Consider the following 18,616-nt stretch of genomic DNA (forward strand, 5'->3'; position numbering starts at 1 on the left):
GAAAAAGAAAAAGATAGTCATTTTTTTTTTTTTTATGAAATTAAGGAAAGTACTATTAGCTGTTTGCGCCAGATGACGATTCACAAAAGATGGTTTCTGCTAACAGAAATATGCATTTAATTGGACTTTATACTGTTCGCTCGGGCAACGGTTTCGTACCCATGAATGGTCGGGTTATTTTTTGAGCGAGGAGAATATTTTTTCATTAAGTGTGTAAAGAACGCATGAACTTATTAAAAAGTTGTAAAGAGGCGAACTATGGCTTACTTGGCGAAGTTATTGAGGTTGCTGGAGAAGTTTCATAACTGGAAGGTTTGCCTTGATCAAGTCCCCCGTCTCGGTACGCTCCAGGATGAAACGCGGAGCTACTGCCTTTGTCTTGTAACTCAGAAAATTTTGCTTTGGAGCCAGATTCCGACAACTCGACAGGTTTCATCTTGGACGTAATCATAATGACATTTTGTTAGGGAACTTGGATGATTTCTGAACTTTAACGCTCTGTCATATTGTATATATGGCTAGGAGATCACTTTCAGCGCTTTTACGTTTAAGTCTGGTCTTAGTAGACTGCTACCTAAACAGTATTGGTTCGCGCCAAATTTTTAAACACTGTTACCTTCAAGCTGGCGCAATTATAAGGGTGTGCAGTTTTATCGAGATACGAAATGTTGCACAAGCAAAAGTCTTACCTTCTTGCGCGTGCCGTCGCTAATGCAATGACTTTTGAGATGTTTTCTAAGAGAGCTCGGATCAGTATATCGCTTTGAACAGCCGGGTATTGTACAAGCGTACGGTTTCTGAAATGCATCCATGCCATTAATCCAACACTAACTATCCTACAATTAACGTAAAGGCAAGTGATCAAGTTAGTTTCGCTCAAATGTGCATATCTATTTAGGCCTTAGCTAGCTAGCTAGCTAGCTAATGGTCCAAAATGAGATCCGCTGAATTTGGTAAGCTCCAAGCAGTGACCCTTTGCTTACGCTATCTTCATAGTATAGGTTCAGAATAGGAATAATGCCTTCAGTTCAGAATCGCTAAAAAAAAAGTTGGCCTATTTTAATGTTGACCACAGAGCTAGTCGGAAACATAACAATCGATTCGTATAATAAATGCCTCAGTAGGATACGCAGGTAGCACCTATTAATAACGAAACGCGAAGAGAGACGCTTGTTGTTGAGATTTGTTTTTATTATCGCATTGAGTCGAGCGTTGCATTGTCCTCAGCATCTACTAAGCTGATTAGTATGCTCAGATGCTTTGTGTATACAAAATCAAATTGTTTATAGTAGTCTCAATGTATTGATCCGTACGAGTTTAATTTAAACGTCTTAAATCTTAAATCAGAGATCAGACTTCTTCCGACACCTAGGGGCAATAGGTCGTCAATTTAATCGACTAAACAATTGGTTAACAATCACCCAACGGATAATATGATGAAACAGCAGAACTCAATAAATGACTTTGTACTGTTTGACCAATGATTAGCATGTAGCATATTTTCTATCTGTGTGTAGTTAATCCGCCATACATCTGTACAAGCCTGTTTCAATCGTATCGTTTGCTACTTCTGATTATTAATTAATCTCCGCTTACGGTGTCTTGATGCGTTCGTTGGTGTTTAGCTCGGTCGGAAGAATTGCTGAACGCCCTCTGGCAGGCAGCAAACTGACAAAGGTAAGGCCTCTCTCCGGTATGGGATCTCAAGTGAATCTTGAGATTTTCAAGACGAGAGAACGCCTTATTGCATCCGTCCACCTGATATTAAAATACGGAAATCAAACAAAACTAGACTTATATTGAATAACGCCTATATATCTGTTGGCACGAGTTTAAAATTGGAAATTCAACCGTGGAAACCGTGCAAGTATCGGAAATTTTAGCTGAAACAGCAGCAGGGACGCTGCATCTTCGTACTAAGTGCACAAACAGTGAAAGGTTATTTATTACGTGATTTAACCAAACGGAAATAATCAAACTGTGAAACAGAAACGCTTACAGGTACTGTCTTCTTGAATGCTATGAACCACAGCGTATACTATCATACATATATAGTCCCACTGATTTGATTTCTGTTTGATGCAGACTGTTATGAATACTAACCATACATTTATTAGGCTTTTCACCAGAATGTACTCGCATATGGATGATCAGTTTATACCGGGCACTGAAGGCCTTCTTTTTTCTTGGACACCCAGCCCAGTGACAGGTGAATTCGTCCGTTGCCTGACTTCCAGGTAGGAATCCAACACCTAAAGCAGCAGAACTTCCAGATTCTCCGCAGTGTCCCCGTTGTCCCTCGACGTGCACCCGTTCAATGTGACGCACCAAATCCTCCTGATCGTCAAACGGCAAACCGCAATCCTCCCAGAGGCAGTCATAACATCTGCAATAGCGTAGTTCACAAATCGAGATAGAAATACAGGCCAGTTAGATAAGAATCATTAACAGTCAATCAAATTATAAGATCCACTGATTCACTGAATAGGCAAATGACAGTAGCTTATTCCTAATCTAGTTTACTTGGAGTGTTTAGCAATAGACAGAGATATATTCGTATCTGATTTTAACGAGCTTATAGCGCGTGCGAAGATTAAGTAGTGAAATGGCAGAAAATACTTAAAAAAGAGCCTTGAGAAAGAGTTTTTTATAAAGCATATAGTCCAGATGCTTCATTGTTAGCGTTATCTGATTTTGAGTCATCACGTTACTTTTATAAGCCATCCTATAGGCTCTACAAACAGCTTCAGAAAATAGACCATTGGGCCTTGTAGATGTCTCGTTCAAGCAAAAAAAGAGACTATGTCAATTTTATGGTAAACAGCTAAGTAAGGTAACGGTTGTGTAAAGAAGCTTCAAACATCGGTTTATTTAATATTTCGAGTATATGTTTTCACCAGCTTAGGCCAGCTATTAGTGGAATAAATTTGTGCCTTTATAGAAAAGAATACACTTTAATTTGGGATCATGAGAGACGCAGTTGGGTTTGCAGAACGCTTATCAGTGTTCTGCCATTATTCAAATCAAATGTATAACTTTTCCAATGGAAATTTTTTTACAATTTACCCAACGATGCTGACAACCATCCAATATGCCGTTCGTACAAAAAATAAAAAGCAAAACAAATGCAGGAATTATATTATATATATAATGATAGGAATTTCTAACCCGGCCGATATACTGGTCAGACTCAGTTTTTTGCGGTTTCGACTCTAATCAACAGCAAAAAAAAAAAAAAAAAAAATGAAAACATAGCACAGAACAGATTCAAGACAGAAAGCAGACGAAGTCGCAGAAGGCATCAATGATCGATTTTGACAGCGACAAGTGGGTTTTCGAAACGAAGTATCTTCTTCTATTTCTGCCCCGCTAACTCCACATACAACAGGCCGTTTGGTGCCGATTGTATATATATATCTGTTAGTTGGTTTTGTGGTGTATCAGGGTCTCGTTAATATCAATAAATAATCAATTTAGCGGAGATGAACACCCTGAGAAACAGCCACAACGAGAAGAAAGTGTTTCAAGTTATCGCTTCCGCCACCAACTACTTATTCGGACCTCGATTTCGATAACATATCGATAATTTTCGCTATTTCTTTTGATATACATCTTGATGCTTTTCCTAGACGAGGAAATCTATTTGAAAAGGATTTTTCATTTGCACATTCAATTGCTGTGGCTCGTCTATTCTTTTTCCATTGAGACGAGAAAAGAAAGCTATACGAAAGAGTTGAAAAGAAATATTTTCCGTGAGTTTAGTACTACTATTTATATTGCGTCATATGTATTTAAATTAGTACGGTAAGAAATAATGTAACCAGAACTCTGTAGAGCACTACACAGCAGGGCTGGGTCAAAGAGGTTTCGATAGAACCCGTTGCTTTTGTAGCCGCCTAATGTCGAACGAATGATGTCCTAGCTGCTTCATATTCAAAGTCACATTTCAGAAAAACTGAACCTATGCTTTGTATATAGCCAACGCTTTGGAGTGAGTGACATAAGGCCATGTTTCTATCGATTAACGCACCTTTTAGTTCGATACCGAAAATAGCAAGTAACGAGCTTGCGTCAGGTTTTTGAAAAGCAGGTTATCGGTCGGCGCTGAATATCTGAACGAATATATTGACGACTTGGTAATCGGCGGCACAGCCTTAAAGCTCACCCCCGTTCTGAGCGACCTGTCACAGCGGGCGCGGAAAAACTGCCGAACTAGCGTCGAATTACTTACAGAGCTATCACGGAATGAATGACCTTATTTTATGTGTATGTCTCATGTCGGATCATTTCAAAACATAGTTTGGACGCATGTAGGTTTTCGGGAAGAGTTGTGCTGATTGACATGAGCTTCGGGAACGTACAGGCCCATCAACATCGACCTCATGAGGGTATTCAAGAAAAACGCGCCCAACGCTTGGTTGAGATGACGGGACGTCTGAATGTCTGGGCCCGGATCTACCTGTAAAACGCAGGTAGAGAGTAAAAAAAGGAAACAATCCGCTTTCGACAGCCTTTTTCGGCCATCTCCAGTGGTTTTTATCATTCAGAAGAAACTATGCAATTCTGTGTGCGGGCATGGTGTTCAACTTTAGGCGAACAAGCTTTTATTTCTTTATCGCCCTACACGTTCACGCTTATATAGCTTTTTCTGCAAATTATTCAGAGAGATTTTTCCGCATGATTGAATTGAATATTTTTTTACTCAGTCTTATGTATAATTAACTAAATTCAAGCGTTGAGCCAACTACTAAAAGTTGACAATTTTATTTTTCTATATATTTGGTGCGTTAGGAATATCCTTTATAGCAGACGAAAATAAATGGCCTTGTTCATGTATTAGTTACAGTAATAAGCATTGGTAGAAAAACATATACCTTTATGCATCATGCGGCACGTTTGCTAAGGCTTAGAAATCACAGGGACCGACTATGGAAGTAGATAGTATTGAGAGATGTTCACATTGTATCAGCCAGTGTTGAAATAGACCTGCCTGGGCAACTAGACCGACGTCTAACAGTCTTATCTTGATAGTGCGATATCCACTGCTCTCTCATTTCCTGTAGTCAGTCATTTCCATGTGTTAATTTCAAATGGTGCCGAAACCTGTCTACGTTACGGATATTGCTTCTGTTCGTATCTTTCCTGAGATAATTTCTATTTCTATACACACGCATAGCTGCAACGATTAGGAGGGAGCTATATAGGCTAAGTTGAATAGCCGTAGAAATAATCATCCGACAAAGATTGATGCTAATGTTCAAGTAACAACTTTTGTTTTTTCAACGATGGGCGCAGTGACCGGTGAGTTATGCCGCTTCTGTCGGCGCTGTCATGGTATCTGGCGCTGCCGCTTTGTCCAAATGCTTCTCTGTCTGGAGCCCGATCTGCTGCGATTCGACTTCTACGACGATTCTGGGCCATAACCGGGGTCAATTCTTGCCCGGACGATGCAACCAGGAGTTGATTCCGCTATATGTTGGGCTGGGCTACGTGGCGTTCTTATGTCTTGTATCCGACCGCTTTGCCTATCTATCTGCCTCATGCGAAAGCTCTCGCCTGTCTCGTCCTTTTTCTCTGGCCGGCGAAGACTCGTGATTAATTTTCAAAGAAGTATAAAAGAAAACGGTAAAAAGACAGAACAGGGCTAGACACTACAAAGCACCAGAATCATTATACGCAAACGACCATTACGACTGGCAAAATCGCTGCGACTCCGTCGTATTCTATCTGGGCCAATGAATGATCTGGATGCTTATCTTAAACAGACCTGCTACCGCTAGCGTAACAACGGGACACTTAGAATTTACCAAGCGGATATGGTACCAGCGACTGAAAAGAGATGAGCAAATTATGGGATTTCCTTGTACCCACGTCAAACAGCTAATGCAACGCCACCACAGGCTACTTCAGACGGACCGCACACAAGATCCGAGAAAGTAAAAGTGACTAATCACTACAGGTTTGAGGTATCGACCGTATGACGAATGGCCGAATCAGGTGGACGGATATGGTTTGAATGAGCCAACTTCGACGTTAACGAAAACACGAATACAGGAGAATAGTCAAGCGTTTCGTACTTCTCGATCTAAACCAATAGTGTTGTCGTAATAATGGACCTGTACTGCCAGAGACAAGGGTTTGGCGCTCAAACGAAAAGCTACAGACAGAAGCTGTCGCCATGGCCGTTAAGCTTGTTCGTTTTTATCGTGTGGTTTTTCTTTACTTTCCCTTCGTCGTTTTCTGGCCACTTTGTGTGTTTGTGTTTCTAGTTATGTGTCTATGAGCTATGCGGTAACGTTCGGTTTGTCTGCTTCTTATTCATCTGCATGTCTGTAATCTGTCGCGGAACCCGAAAGTGGACACCTTACGCCTATTTCGACCTCCGGCGGTCTATACCCTGCGTTACGATGTCGTTTTCATCACAGCGGTGTAACAGAGCGATCAAAATAAGCAGCGAGACCGATAAACGATGGAACAGGTGGTGACGGGTCGACCGATAAAGTTATGATAGCGGAAGCGTCAGTTCGACTGCAGTGGTACGGCCGCAGCCGTCGGCAGCTGCCGGCAAAATGCATTTCGCCGGCTCACTTTAAATAAATACACAGTCATGATCAACGCCATTGTGGCCGTCGGAGTCAATCAGCGTAAAGACCGAAAAGTCAATCGTATCTAAACTTCGTCATAGCGGAATGAAGCTATTTGTTTTTTTCGTCGTGACAACAAATCAATTGGTTGTTGTATGCTGATTGTAGGTATAATGGTGACGCTAATAATTATCAAAAGCTACTTATTAAGTATAACGAGAGCATCTAATTAGGACCGTAAAGCTGCGTTAGTGGAGCACTGATTTTCAAATAATTATATACATTTCATAGATAGATGCGTAAGGGAAGTTTCAAGCAATGCCTACACATTTAAATGGATTTTCTAGTAAGAACGGGAACTGTTTATGAACGGCCATCACAAAAGCGAGAAAATCCATTATGGAAGGGGGATCGCCGCGTGCCCTTGAACGGACACCAAATAAAACTAATAAAAGAGCCAAACTAGAACTAGTTCACACCTACTGTAGAGGTAAATAAATCGAGTCCAGCTGGAAACAGCTCTAAATACATCAAGCTACGTTCGTAAACAATAAGCACTTGTCAATAAGAAGCTATCAATCGAAATTGGCTTAGTATTTGTCAAGCGTTTTATCTGCGGCAAACATTTATCAAGTAAGAAGCTTTTAATTGCTCGAGTACAAAAGTGGCATATCGCGGTTTCTGAATCACGGACGCCTTTCAGCTAGCAAGCTATAGGGCTGCGCCTCAGAATGGTCAACAGGCCTTGCTCACTGTTTCATGTCAATTTTCAAAAACTACGCGTAGTGAATAATTAATAAGAAAAATAATTTTGAAAAGAAAAAAACAGGGCCAGAAGCTCGCCAACTTACTTCTCAGTCAAGTCGGAAGCTAAGAAAAACAAAGGAGTCTTTAGCAGGTAGGTAAAATCGATAGCAACCAATAGAGTGTAAGTTCGTGGTTGTCTTCGTTCAAGCTTCCAATCAGTGTTTCACTACCAATCACTGCCCGAATTGCCAATACTTTTACATTTAGCTGGACATGTTATATATATATACATATAGACTCGATGTACGACGTTCGGCATCGATCCCAGAACACGCTTCCACATGCCACTACAGGATATGGACTTCGTAAGCAGCCTTGCACTGACAAACCCTAACGATAACACACAAGATAGCCATTATAACCATCAGCAACAATACTATCATTAGCATTCTACTATACCTGTAAATGTTAGTTCGGCCAGCACTATTGCTACACAATGACGGCTGTCTCCGCCCCACCACAATCGATCTCCGTTCAGGTCAGAACAATCAGCTTCATATGCCCGGGACAATAGCCCCTTTATCCTGAATATTGGTCAGAGTGCTAAAATAGGCCGAAGTCCCACCTCGCCGATGTTCTGCTTAAATGCGCGTACATCTACGGCGTTTAACTGTTATTGTTGTTACTGGATCTATAATCAGATTACAATTAATTGACAACATCGGCCCCCACCGGTGCGGCTACAAAACGGTTAGCCCTCTCTGTAGCAATTAAATTGTATGCTTTTACGCTGTTCCATATATAAGTTGACCGCATAGCGTTATATGTGGCTCGTTGATACAATGTACGTATACGTATATGAGCACTGTATGTGTTTACGCAATTGTGTTCCAATTGAAATAGCTTCAAGAGGTGTTTTCCCGGATGGTATCGGTGTTAGCTTGACGTGAGTTTGGTCGAGACAGTCGACGACTGATTCGTGCTGCGAGACTGGTGACCATTTGAGTTTTGCGTGTATGTGTGGCTCTAACCTTGCTACGCTAGGAGCAGTCGCCGTAACGTACTTCGGCGGACGAACGAGCTTCGATTGAACTTGTTGTTTTTGTTGCCGTATGCTGTTTAGGGTGCACTGGCGTTCGCTTGATTCATAATACATAGCCAGATGGGTCTATTGAGCGATTACATATGTACGCGGTCCATCAAGTGACTAAAGAGACGGCATGCACTCGCAAAAACAACCATTTTTTACCTTTCAGTGGTATCACTATTGACTATGCACAGCAGACTCGCTGTTTTCCAGAGGTATACGCAGACCTAGACGTAGTTTGTCGAACTCACGTATAATCGGGTTCCACTCAGTCAACGTAATACATGTTGTTTGATAGACGAGCTACGCAGGCAGAGTCCTCAGTTTATCATATACATAATTAGCAAAGACTCGACTCTACCTACGGCTTTTCGTGTTTCTTTGCGAATTAAAGCAAGAGTATGTGCTTAAGGTTTTCAAATTATGCCTTCATTTAGATGATCACAAATTTCTAATCGAAGTTGTACAATGGAGAGTAGTAAGCCGGCGGTGTTGAGTTCCTCAGTCAAAGACTTCAACAATAACATTGACCGAATATCATTGACTAATAGGATTGGATTGTCCGGAGTTGCTTGGCGGGCCGAAAAATCAAAACAATTTTCAAACTACGTCTCGTTTATCTAAAAACTTCGTACGTATTTACATTAAGTTGTCGGAAACTGCAACTATAAGCTGATAAAATGCCCTAACAAAATATCGAGTCTAGAGACAAGGATATCGCTTGGGGCAAAAAACAAGTGCTCAATAACGAAATATATTTTTTCTCGAAATTAAGGCGCTGGTCGGGTTCACTGGGAATCAGATAGAACCTTGGCATGGGAGGCCTTTACCAAACCAGTGGCTTGGTGCAATTATTTGAAATCAAATTTCGGACTTGAAGTCCACAGATGATGATGGTGGTGATGATGGCGGCGGCACAGGACCTCAAACGGGCTGCTGTAACGGAAGCTTTTGAACGGAACAGAGTATCGAAAATACGCTTTCTGACGGCTTAATAGGGGATTCCTCGTCCAAGCTAATACTATAGGTCCAGGACAACTGAGAAGAGGCATGATCGTCATTAAAGTCAATTGACTCAACGGTTATCAGAAAAAATTCGCATGGAGTATACCGTCGCCAAAGACGGAAGCCTGCACTTCCTAGCAGCAAAAGAAAGGAGATCCAAATCAAATGGTGATGTTGAGCAGAACAGAAGGCAACTTCAATGGCTACTTCAATGGAACTAATGCCTATGCTCACAAGAATATCAGGGGCATTTGTTATTTTCAAATAGATAATTACCGAACAAAAAGTCAGTATTGCCAGCTATCTCGAATTTCTGAAAAGCTTCATTGATGTGTAGGCGCGGCGGCTGATACCACACAGTGTGGTTAGTCGACGACGATGTACGACCTTATCGCCATACTTATATCACGACCTGAATTGGAGAAAAGATAATTCTATGATGGCTTTAGCCTCCAAATGTTCTAGATTTAGGTTCGTGTACTTTCGCTTTCATGCTCTACAAGTGGCATAACATAACCCACCGTATATTTTCAAATAAGCCAGCGATAACGAAAGCAGATGTGGTAATCTCAAACATACAGCTGTTGAAAAGCTATTTAAGTGCCAACTTAAATTTAGTAGGCAGTAAAAAACGACCAAAATATTGCTGCTTTATCGAATATGATTTGAAGCTCATTTACGTTCTTCGACTCGCTTGATAGCTCCGGAAAATGAATATAGTCATTACTATCACTTTCCCTAATTGTTGTATACGTTACCGTTGTGCGTCACTGCCTCCCGAAGTCGCATCGAGCTCCGAAGCGAAATCGCTTCCAGTTGAGCTGTCAAACGACGAGTAATTCGACGGAAGCGAATCCGTCGAATTCATTTCATGGACTGCGCGTCCGGCTAGCCAACGACGTCTTTGTGACATTTGGAAGTGTTCCTCGTAGCTGGGCGGCGGCGGTCGCGGAGCTTCAGGGCCGGGCATCGAAGCACATGAAGGGCCCATTGCAGCGGAGGTACTCGCGCTTCCTCCAGGTGTTGGTGGCGGTGGTGGGCGCGATACAGACGAGGCGAAGGATGATAGGCTGGGATGTACAGGAAGCGGTGGGGGTAACGGAGGCGGAGGGGGTAACGGAGGCGCCGGCATTGTCGACGACGAGTGATTTGCCAACTGTGGCGGTAAAGCCAAGGGGGGCAGAACCGATGACGTATTGGCGATGGCCGTTGATGTAACTGGCGCAGAAAGCCCCGTTGACTGTGCAAGGGTGGAGGCCGATGCTGTGGCAGCGTCGGCGCCTGTGTTCGGGGACGTGGTGGAAGCAGACGGCTGGCTGAACGGATCGTCATCATCGTCCATATCAAAACTTATCTGTCGGCCATGCCAGGGTAAGACGGGAAGACAGGCAGGTGAAAACGGGATGAACGTAATGTTAAATGAAAGCAGCGCTGCTCTTAATGGATGGTACTAGCACACTCGAACACGACAACAAGTAACAAAGGGACAAAGCAAGAAAAATAAAAATTGATTTCAACGTTGTATTGAACTTCCTAATGAATTATACGCAATCAACTGTTTCTTTGTAGCGTGGCTAGAATCAAAGTCAGGACTTTCAAGTATATTTGTGACGAACGCAGCAATGTTTGCTACTCGAGTCTTGTTGATGTCAGCCATATTAAATCATCGTATCGCATGGTAGATAAATGCAATCTGCGAATTAAATGTTGTCTTATAAAATAGAACGTAACATATCTAAAGTTAGACTAAGCGATCAAGGCTTAATAAAAATGTATGGGCATTGTTGCCATGTGTATAAGCTTTGCGGAAGAGTTGGATGGAATGAAATGCTGGGAGGCAAGATGCTCTGTTGTGATGCACAAAGAGTGTAGCCAACGCTCTCCGTGCAAATGTCCTTGAGCCAAGTCGTCTCCTGCATGGGGGCCGATCTCACTCTAATAGACCGCCATCCTCAGTGTACCGTTAAATGCAGAGATTACGTTGTTTATAAACTTTAACTTTTTAGATTCTTTCCACGAACATGGTTTTTCCTTTTCATTGCAGTATCAAAACACAGGTATTCTTAAGAACTTCTTGCCCTTATGCTTCCGCACCGTTTAGTTACTTCAGTACTTCAGAAACAGCATGGGTTATTTTCGTCGTGTTTAGGACTGCTCAGTACTGGTAAGCGACGTTGACGAATGGCGTCTTAAAATACATAATGTAATGAAAAGATGTGCTCATTATTGTCAACCGCATAAAGTCGATAAGGGCTAAGTGAAGGCACCTTTGAAGAATGAAGGCCAACAGAGAGTTCGTAAATTGCGCATAAAGTAAAAACAAATTGCAGTCATCAATATTTATCCATAAGCACCTTAAGTCCATATGATTTACTCAAAAATTAGCCGTTCAAGTGGTCAGTCGAAGTAGAAAGGAACACGGCTTTGTCATTGCCTCTTAGCACTTCGCCCGGGGCTGTGTCAAGAATGACAGATTTGCTTATAGAAATGACATCGATGGCAAGAAGTGGTGTTTCCACGTAAATCCAGAACAGCTAGTACCCGAAGGTGCGCCTAAATCCGGACTTAAGCTAGATCCTAATCCCAAGTAATCGATAGTCTTAATTTAATGGGACCGGGAAGTGCTCGACGAGAACAAAACGGCCGGCAATAACATGTATTTTGTCCAGTTACATCAAAGAAATGAGGCTAGACAACAGAAAAAAAACACCGATAAACAAAGTAAAGTCATTCTTCTTCACGACAATACCAGGCCGCTCGTTTCGGAAATTGTGAAAACCAGTCTACAAGAGCTTGACTGGGATTTTCTTTCGTACCTACCATATTTTCCATACTTTGCTCCGTTGACCACTTTTTCCAATAATTGGCAAACAGAATCAGTAATCAAATATTTGCCTTAAAATCGAATTGGACGAGTACTTGACAGCCAAACCCAAAAATTTCTAGCAAAAAAAAAATAGGTACATCAGGTGTAGGAATGCTGCGATTGTGGACAGTGCAGTAGACCAGAACTAACGAAACTGTAGCAGACGACATCTGAATTATACCATAAAATGATGCCCACTGATGATGTGACTGCCAGCGATTAACGTAAAAAATTAATTTTGCAGCACAAGTTACAGTTCGATGCAAAAATAAAATAATAAAAGAGATAAATTAGCATATCTTCGTCGTTATTTTTATCCTCATTGAGATTATTAAATTTTTTCAGCTCATACATGTGGCCTAAGGGAATGAATACGGTTCTTCTTTTGCATACGCAAAGTTTTAGCAATAACAGTCATGCACTTCAAGGGGGATCGGCTTTCTCCGCATCTCTCAGCTTTTCCTTATTTAACTTTGCGGAAGCCTTTCATTTCATTCATCTTCAAACTCGAAATATTTTCCGACGATTTTTGAAATCCTTCACCAAATACGAGGTTCGTACGGCCAATTGTCTCCGCCGTCGCAGCTTCAAATTGAAAATCATACTCGTGAACGATTTGAACTTTTAGATTTTTCATAGTTTTACTGTAACTCAAGTGTATCTCTCAAATGAAAAGTAAGGCGTCGCAAAATGTCGAACCCCTATAAAGCGGTTCCATTTAGAATATCACTATGCGCTTAAAAGTGTTGCTAACTGCGAGATATGTCGATCGAGAATCAATGAACGTTTATTGGTATCAACACTTATATGCATGTTGCATTAAACGTATAGGCTAGTGTTGAGCTACCATCAAAATGGAGTTAATGAAATGCTCACAATCGTGTCATGTTAAAAACTTTGTCGAGAAATCGCTGACTCAGTATCAAGCACTGTCTTGAATGGCTTGTCCCAGCACAAGACAAGGTGGATGTACGCCCGGTTTTGACCTCAGAGCTCTGCGGAGGTCATTACGCTAAGTCGACAAACATGCCGTCAAGCAAACACGGAATATCTACCTGAGATCGAAGTATACGCTCCATACTGGAGCACTGTTGAATAGGTGGCATAAGCGCATTTCGTGCAGGTGCTGACGACGCTGCTGCTGTCGGCGGTTCTGCAGGCGTTGTAAATTGGTGGTCTGTATACGCATTCTCACGAATCTCACCCAACGGCTGTTGTTCAATGACGGCTAAGTTTGCATCTACTAGCTGATCGCCATGATAGGACGCCTGCTCGAGTTCCTGAATGGCCTGCAAGGCTAAATCCGGGGAGACCATGCCACTCGTGGCCGTGAAGCTAAACCGCCTTGGACTTTGTTCCGAGTTCGGCGAATTCTGTAAAGAGTTCCTCGCAGATAAATGGCCATATGAACCTGAGCCCGACAGCAGAGAACTACGAGAACTGTTCAAGTATGCAGCGAGAGATGTCGGAGAAGTGCGGATAATAGTGTTAATGTCAAGGGAACTTGGAGATTCGCTAGGAGACTGCGATAAGGATCTCTTATTGCGAGCAGATCCGCGTCCAAACGACGATCTAGTTGAACCACTTCGCGGGCTGGTGAACGTCGATGATGTTGGAGACGAAGCTGTAGAACTATTTGTTTGCAGCTGTTGGATCACTGCGCTGACATAACTGTAAGTAGAATCATTACAGGGCGTGATCGGCTCCTCGTCAACGTCTTGAGTCCAACTACGACTCGTTAACTGGGCTAACGCCTGCAGACACGTAATAATGTTATACCTTTAAGTAGTAGAAATATATACTCCTGATACGAATGACTCGGGTGGCCAAACTTTTCATTGAGACAGAGCAAGAAGGATCCCTGCTTTAAAGATCTCTTAGGGTGCCTGTACACTACAAAATTTGTGTGGATAAAATAAGAAACAAATGCTTGATACATCTTACCAATATCAATCTATATTGAAATTAGTATTTCTTGGACAGTACGTACATCCAATAGTACAGTCACCATTAGTGTATATCTGTATATCTAATCAGATAATCCATGAATGATATACCGGAACGATGGAAAAAGAACGGATCCTTGCCAAGTAGGTTAAAATGCCGATATTTCTTTTTGCAAATTCGTTTCTATGGGGTTACAATTTTATTGTTTCATACCTGATTAATTTCATCCGTACTCGGTATGTATTCGGCACTGTGTGACGACGAAGGCCTAGGATGAAAGTCACTATTGCGATCCGAGATGTGATCGGGGAGAAACATCGATCCGGAGGAACTCGACGCCGCTGAGCTACTTCCGGCCGACGTGTCGGGGCTGTGTTCATGGTGGGGCATTCGCGATGCTAATGAATACATCCTCGACTGTTCTGGACTACATGCCGTTGCAAACTCACCTTCTGTAATCAATTAAATTTGAATTGAATTTCAAAATGAACACAGTGTAGCAGGGTGTAAGCTGGAAGAAATGATTCAACCCATAATGAACTCGTTACCAGACTGGTCCTTCTAACTATTAAAACTCTAAAAGCAGCTAAGTTTAACTTGCATTTAATGCATTTTCCATAGCTCATAGCTGTCACTATGCGCATTACGGATGTTGACGATATTTCTGGGGTTACTGTTGGTGATTTTTCGGTCTTTTCTACAATGTGAAGTAACAGTCTCGTTTTCCGGAAAAGAGGTTTTGAGTTTATCTTTAAAGGCTTAGCACTGCATAGGGCCCGCACATATTAAACAGGTGTCATAGCCGGTATGGTCTTTTTTAGTAGTGGCAGAAGATCATGCCTTTGCAAAAAATATACAATCATACAGCATAGCAACTTTTGAAATATTGTCCCAGAAACGAAGAATCGGTTAAACATGCATTAACAAGTAAGTAGTCAGGACACCACGTCAAGGAGAGCTGTGCCATATCTTGTATATTTTCGATTACCTACAATCGCCTATATAACGACTACATCTTCTTTCCAAAATAGGCTCTTAGTGTCCCTGTTTGTTGCTGTTATTTCCTATATAAACTTGTTTTGCAAGAACCCAAAGCTAGTACTAGAGTAACTTGTTGTTCCAAGTTCTACGGCTACCAGATTCTACGGCTATACCTTCACATAGTTTGGTACAGATAGAGAACGACATAAAAAACTGGATTTCTATCAAATGTTTGTAAGGCGGCGCAACGTGTTTTTCAGTTATAGGCAAAAGACGGCGATATCTACTCTAGGCATTACACGCTACGTTCACTGACGTCGACGTCCGATCAATTCAACGGTACATCTTCTTGCAAGACAAATCTCTTACGCGAATTCAATCTGTCTATCTAATAAATAGTGGTCTATCGCAAACGTGGTTCAACAGCTTACGGCGTCGTATAGCCTCACCGAATGTCGATCGAACCAAATCGATCATGTGTGGAGACCTATCAATCCGTCCATAGATTTATGTGTGGGCTGATTTTACAATTTGCCGATTCGCTACCCGTTGGGTCGAATGGATGCATAAGCAGGCGTGAAGACTGATGATCTTCCTATACACACGCGCATATTTATACATACATACACGCTCCTCGCCATTACTAAGGTGACTATGACCACGTCCATTTTTTTTTGTTTGGTCTTCTAATTACTCAGCTCAGCGGTCTTGGCACCTGGGCCGCTGTTACCACGGGAAAAATTAAGCTTTTCAGACAATGGACAAAAAACAGACGGAAAGAACCCATCTGTATTCTTTCCTAGGGTGTAATTCATTGGAGGACGATCCAGTAGCATGAAAATCTGGTAGTACGGGGTGTGATGTCCCACGTTATGGTTCCACAGAGCCGCACTGTAAAATCTGCGTTGTCGTTTAGCCATGCCTATTGATTTTAGCACGGACGAGCCATGTCTAGTGCTACGAACGGCAGGATCGATGCTGCCAATGCTGATATGTATGTCGAAGTCGCTAGCGACGAAAACGATACCTTGTTGCGTACAATGTTCTTCGTTTGTATTCATGTGTTTTTAACATGTTCGCGAACGTAGGAAACGCGCCGAATGGCCCCGACCCGGCAAACGTCGATGCATCGCACGTATTTATCGATATTGCTGTTCCTGCTGTTTTAGGTATTTTTGTGTTAGCATCGCTGCTAACATCTAACATTCATATACGTGCATTCTATTGTCTGATCCTGTACATGCAAATTATGCCGGCACAGCGAGGGCGAGTGTGTGTTCGTTGCAGTAACGTTTGGCGTCATTCTCGTCGCCGCTTTCATTGACGTTGACGTTACGCGAACGGTTAGTTCCGCGTGTTCGTCGTAGTCTTCGCCGACGTGTGTCGGCGTTGTTTGTGTCTTAGGGACGCGTTTGCCTACACTTCGTTTCGCGCTGGGCGCCAGCCGTGTGACCAAACGTGCCTAACGGCAATACCGGACGTAAAACTTGAGACATAGAAGTCTTTCTCAAACGTTCGAATTCAACATTGAACTTTATTCGAATCAATCAGATTGAGTTATTTTGGGCAATAATATGCAACTGGATATATTCTGGATCATACTAGCAAAATCGACTGTGGTTGACAAGGCGTAACGTCTCACCGTCAGAATAGACACGACAATGTCAACAAACGGAGATTGTTGCTACTGTTTCTATCACAAATCGTGCCGCCATATTGACCTCCAAGTGGACGCCGTCTGTTTTTGACCGAAACCGAATTATACCAGTAGCTTCATGGCTCGCACTCGGCTGTTTTTCTCGGAGGCTACTAGAAGCCGCCTCGGCGGAGGAAACGATATGTTCGATGGGTGTCGTACGTATTATCGTAGCTGTTGTTTCTAGTACATGGCACCCTCGAAGTAGCAGTATCCAATTGTCAATTTCGGACGACGCCAATATAATCGGACGCGCAACGGCGGTTGCGCTGGTGGTAATAGAATCCATAGCGGCACCTATATATACTGCTAGAAGTTGCCAACAAATTACCTTACAAGTCCGCTTAGCTAACGAAGGCGCTCAATACTGTCGACCATAATAATGGCCATAACCGCATATTGCCAGAAAATGATTATGTGGTTGACTGATTGTTCTTGTTAAAGTACGTTTGCTGTTATATATTTAATGTATAATTTTCTGTTTTATTTTTCAACAAACAATGAAGTCAGTATTGTTTCTGTTGCTGCAGTAAAGTGAAGAAGGCATAATGTAGGCATATTTAGTAGATAAGTATTGTCCTGCGTTAGCCTTTGTCAACTCGACGCTAGTCATTTACAGTAATAATTCCGCCAGATCCTCTTTCTAATTTGCCAAGATTTTCAAGGTTGACGGGGAATAATTTCAAAATAATTTTAGTTTCGATAAAACACGCCCATTTGACATATACCCGAGGTATAACTTAGCGTGCACTATTTCGATCGCGCAAAACCCCCTAAGTACCACATTACCGATAACCTAATTCTCTTTGTTGTTTCTCTGATAAACCGGAACAAATTGTATTGCAGAGGTAGTTCACGATTTCAACCGTAGACATTGGGTTTCACGATTCAACTGTAGAAGGGCATTTGAAACGACTAATTTCTAAGCTCTAAGTTCAAGACCCGATCAAGCAAACCGTTGTTTTTCCTACTCGCCAAATACTTGCGCTGCAAGTTAGGCTTTTAACATAATTTATATTATTATTAGAGACAAAGACTGTGTTTTATCAAAGGAAGACAATTAATACCAGCGTCGATTTTGTTGATGCCCATTTAATTGACAACTGCATATTCCTGCCACTCGTATTTGTGAGTCATTGAAAAAACGTCGGATCAGCTACCCAAGGAAAAGAGCATTTGAGGAAGTTGCACAGGGAAAATCAACAACTTTTTTAGGGGAACATACAGCCCTCGAACTACAATACATCTTTGATGTCAAGTAGACACTACGTGTGTATCACTGTTAATATTGATTCTAATCTCACTAATAATGAAATTTATTTATTATATTAATAATTGCATTACTTATAGGGCAGGCATAAGATTATAGACAAAAAAAAACCGTGTATCCATAAAACATCGTTCAGCATTATAATTAATCCTATGATTACTCTTTTTTCCTCGTGCAAAGATGCAATTGAAGGGCTTTTCATGACAAAGGGTGGTATGCTTAGCTGCTACTGGATATGTCTTCGGGTTGTATTGCAGCTCGTTTAGGGGCCCAAGTAACAGTGACCCTCAAATAAAGGCCATCAGAGAGCGACCTGCCCTTTGCAATACTGCCGTGAAACTGAGCAACCTGCGCTATCTGTATGACTTGCTTACCCGACTCTCGTCTCGACCCCAATGGGCAGCGAAGAACCATCAGTGTTCTTCTCCTTTGA

The 18,616-nt window shown here is 42.0% G+C and overlaps 1 protein-coding gene across 3 annotated transcripts in view; it reads right to left on the reverse strand.

The window, feature by feature from the left end:
- The window catches only part of LOC111265034 (uncharacterized), a 69,244-nt gene that overhangs the window by 2,009 nt on the left and 48,619 nt on the right, over positions 1 to 18,616 (reverse strand). For all 3 annotated transcript variants that reach the window (XM_022841369.2, XM_022841367.2, XM_022841370.2), the window contains 7 exons: positions 14,450 to 14,688; positions 13,345 to 14,043; positions 10,182 to 10,777; positions 2,104 to 2,386; positions 1,597 to 1,758; positions 690 to 797; positions 268 to 436 (listed from right to left, as the gene is read on the reverse strand). In XM_022841369.2, coding sequence (XP_022697104.1) covers positions 268 to 436; positions 690 to 797; positions 1,597 to 1,758; positions 2,104 to 2,386; positions 10,182 to 10,777; positions 13,345 to 14,043; positions 14,450 to 14,688 — 2,256 coding nt within the window. The remainder of the gene's footprint in view (positions 1 to 267; positions 437 to 689; positions 798 to 1,596; positions 1,759 to 2,103; positions 2,387 to 10,181; positions 10,778 to 13,344; positions 14,044 to 14,449; positions 14,689 to 18,616) is intronic.

This window comes from Varroa jacobsoni, unplaced genomic scaffold (genome assembly GCF_002532875.2).
Source record: "Varroa jacobsoni isolate VJ856 unplaced genomic scaffold, vjacob_1.0 scaffold_924, whole genome shotgun sequence".
NCBI classification, from domain to species: Eukaryota; Metazoa; Arthropoda; class Arachnida; order Mesostigmata; family Varroidae; genus Varroa; species Varroa jacobsoni.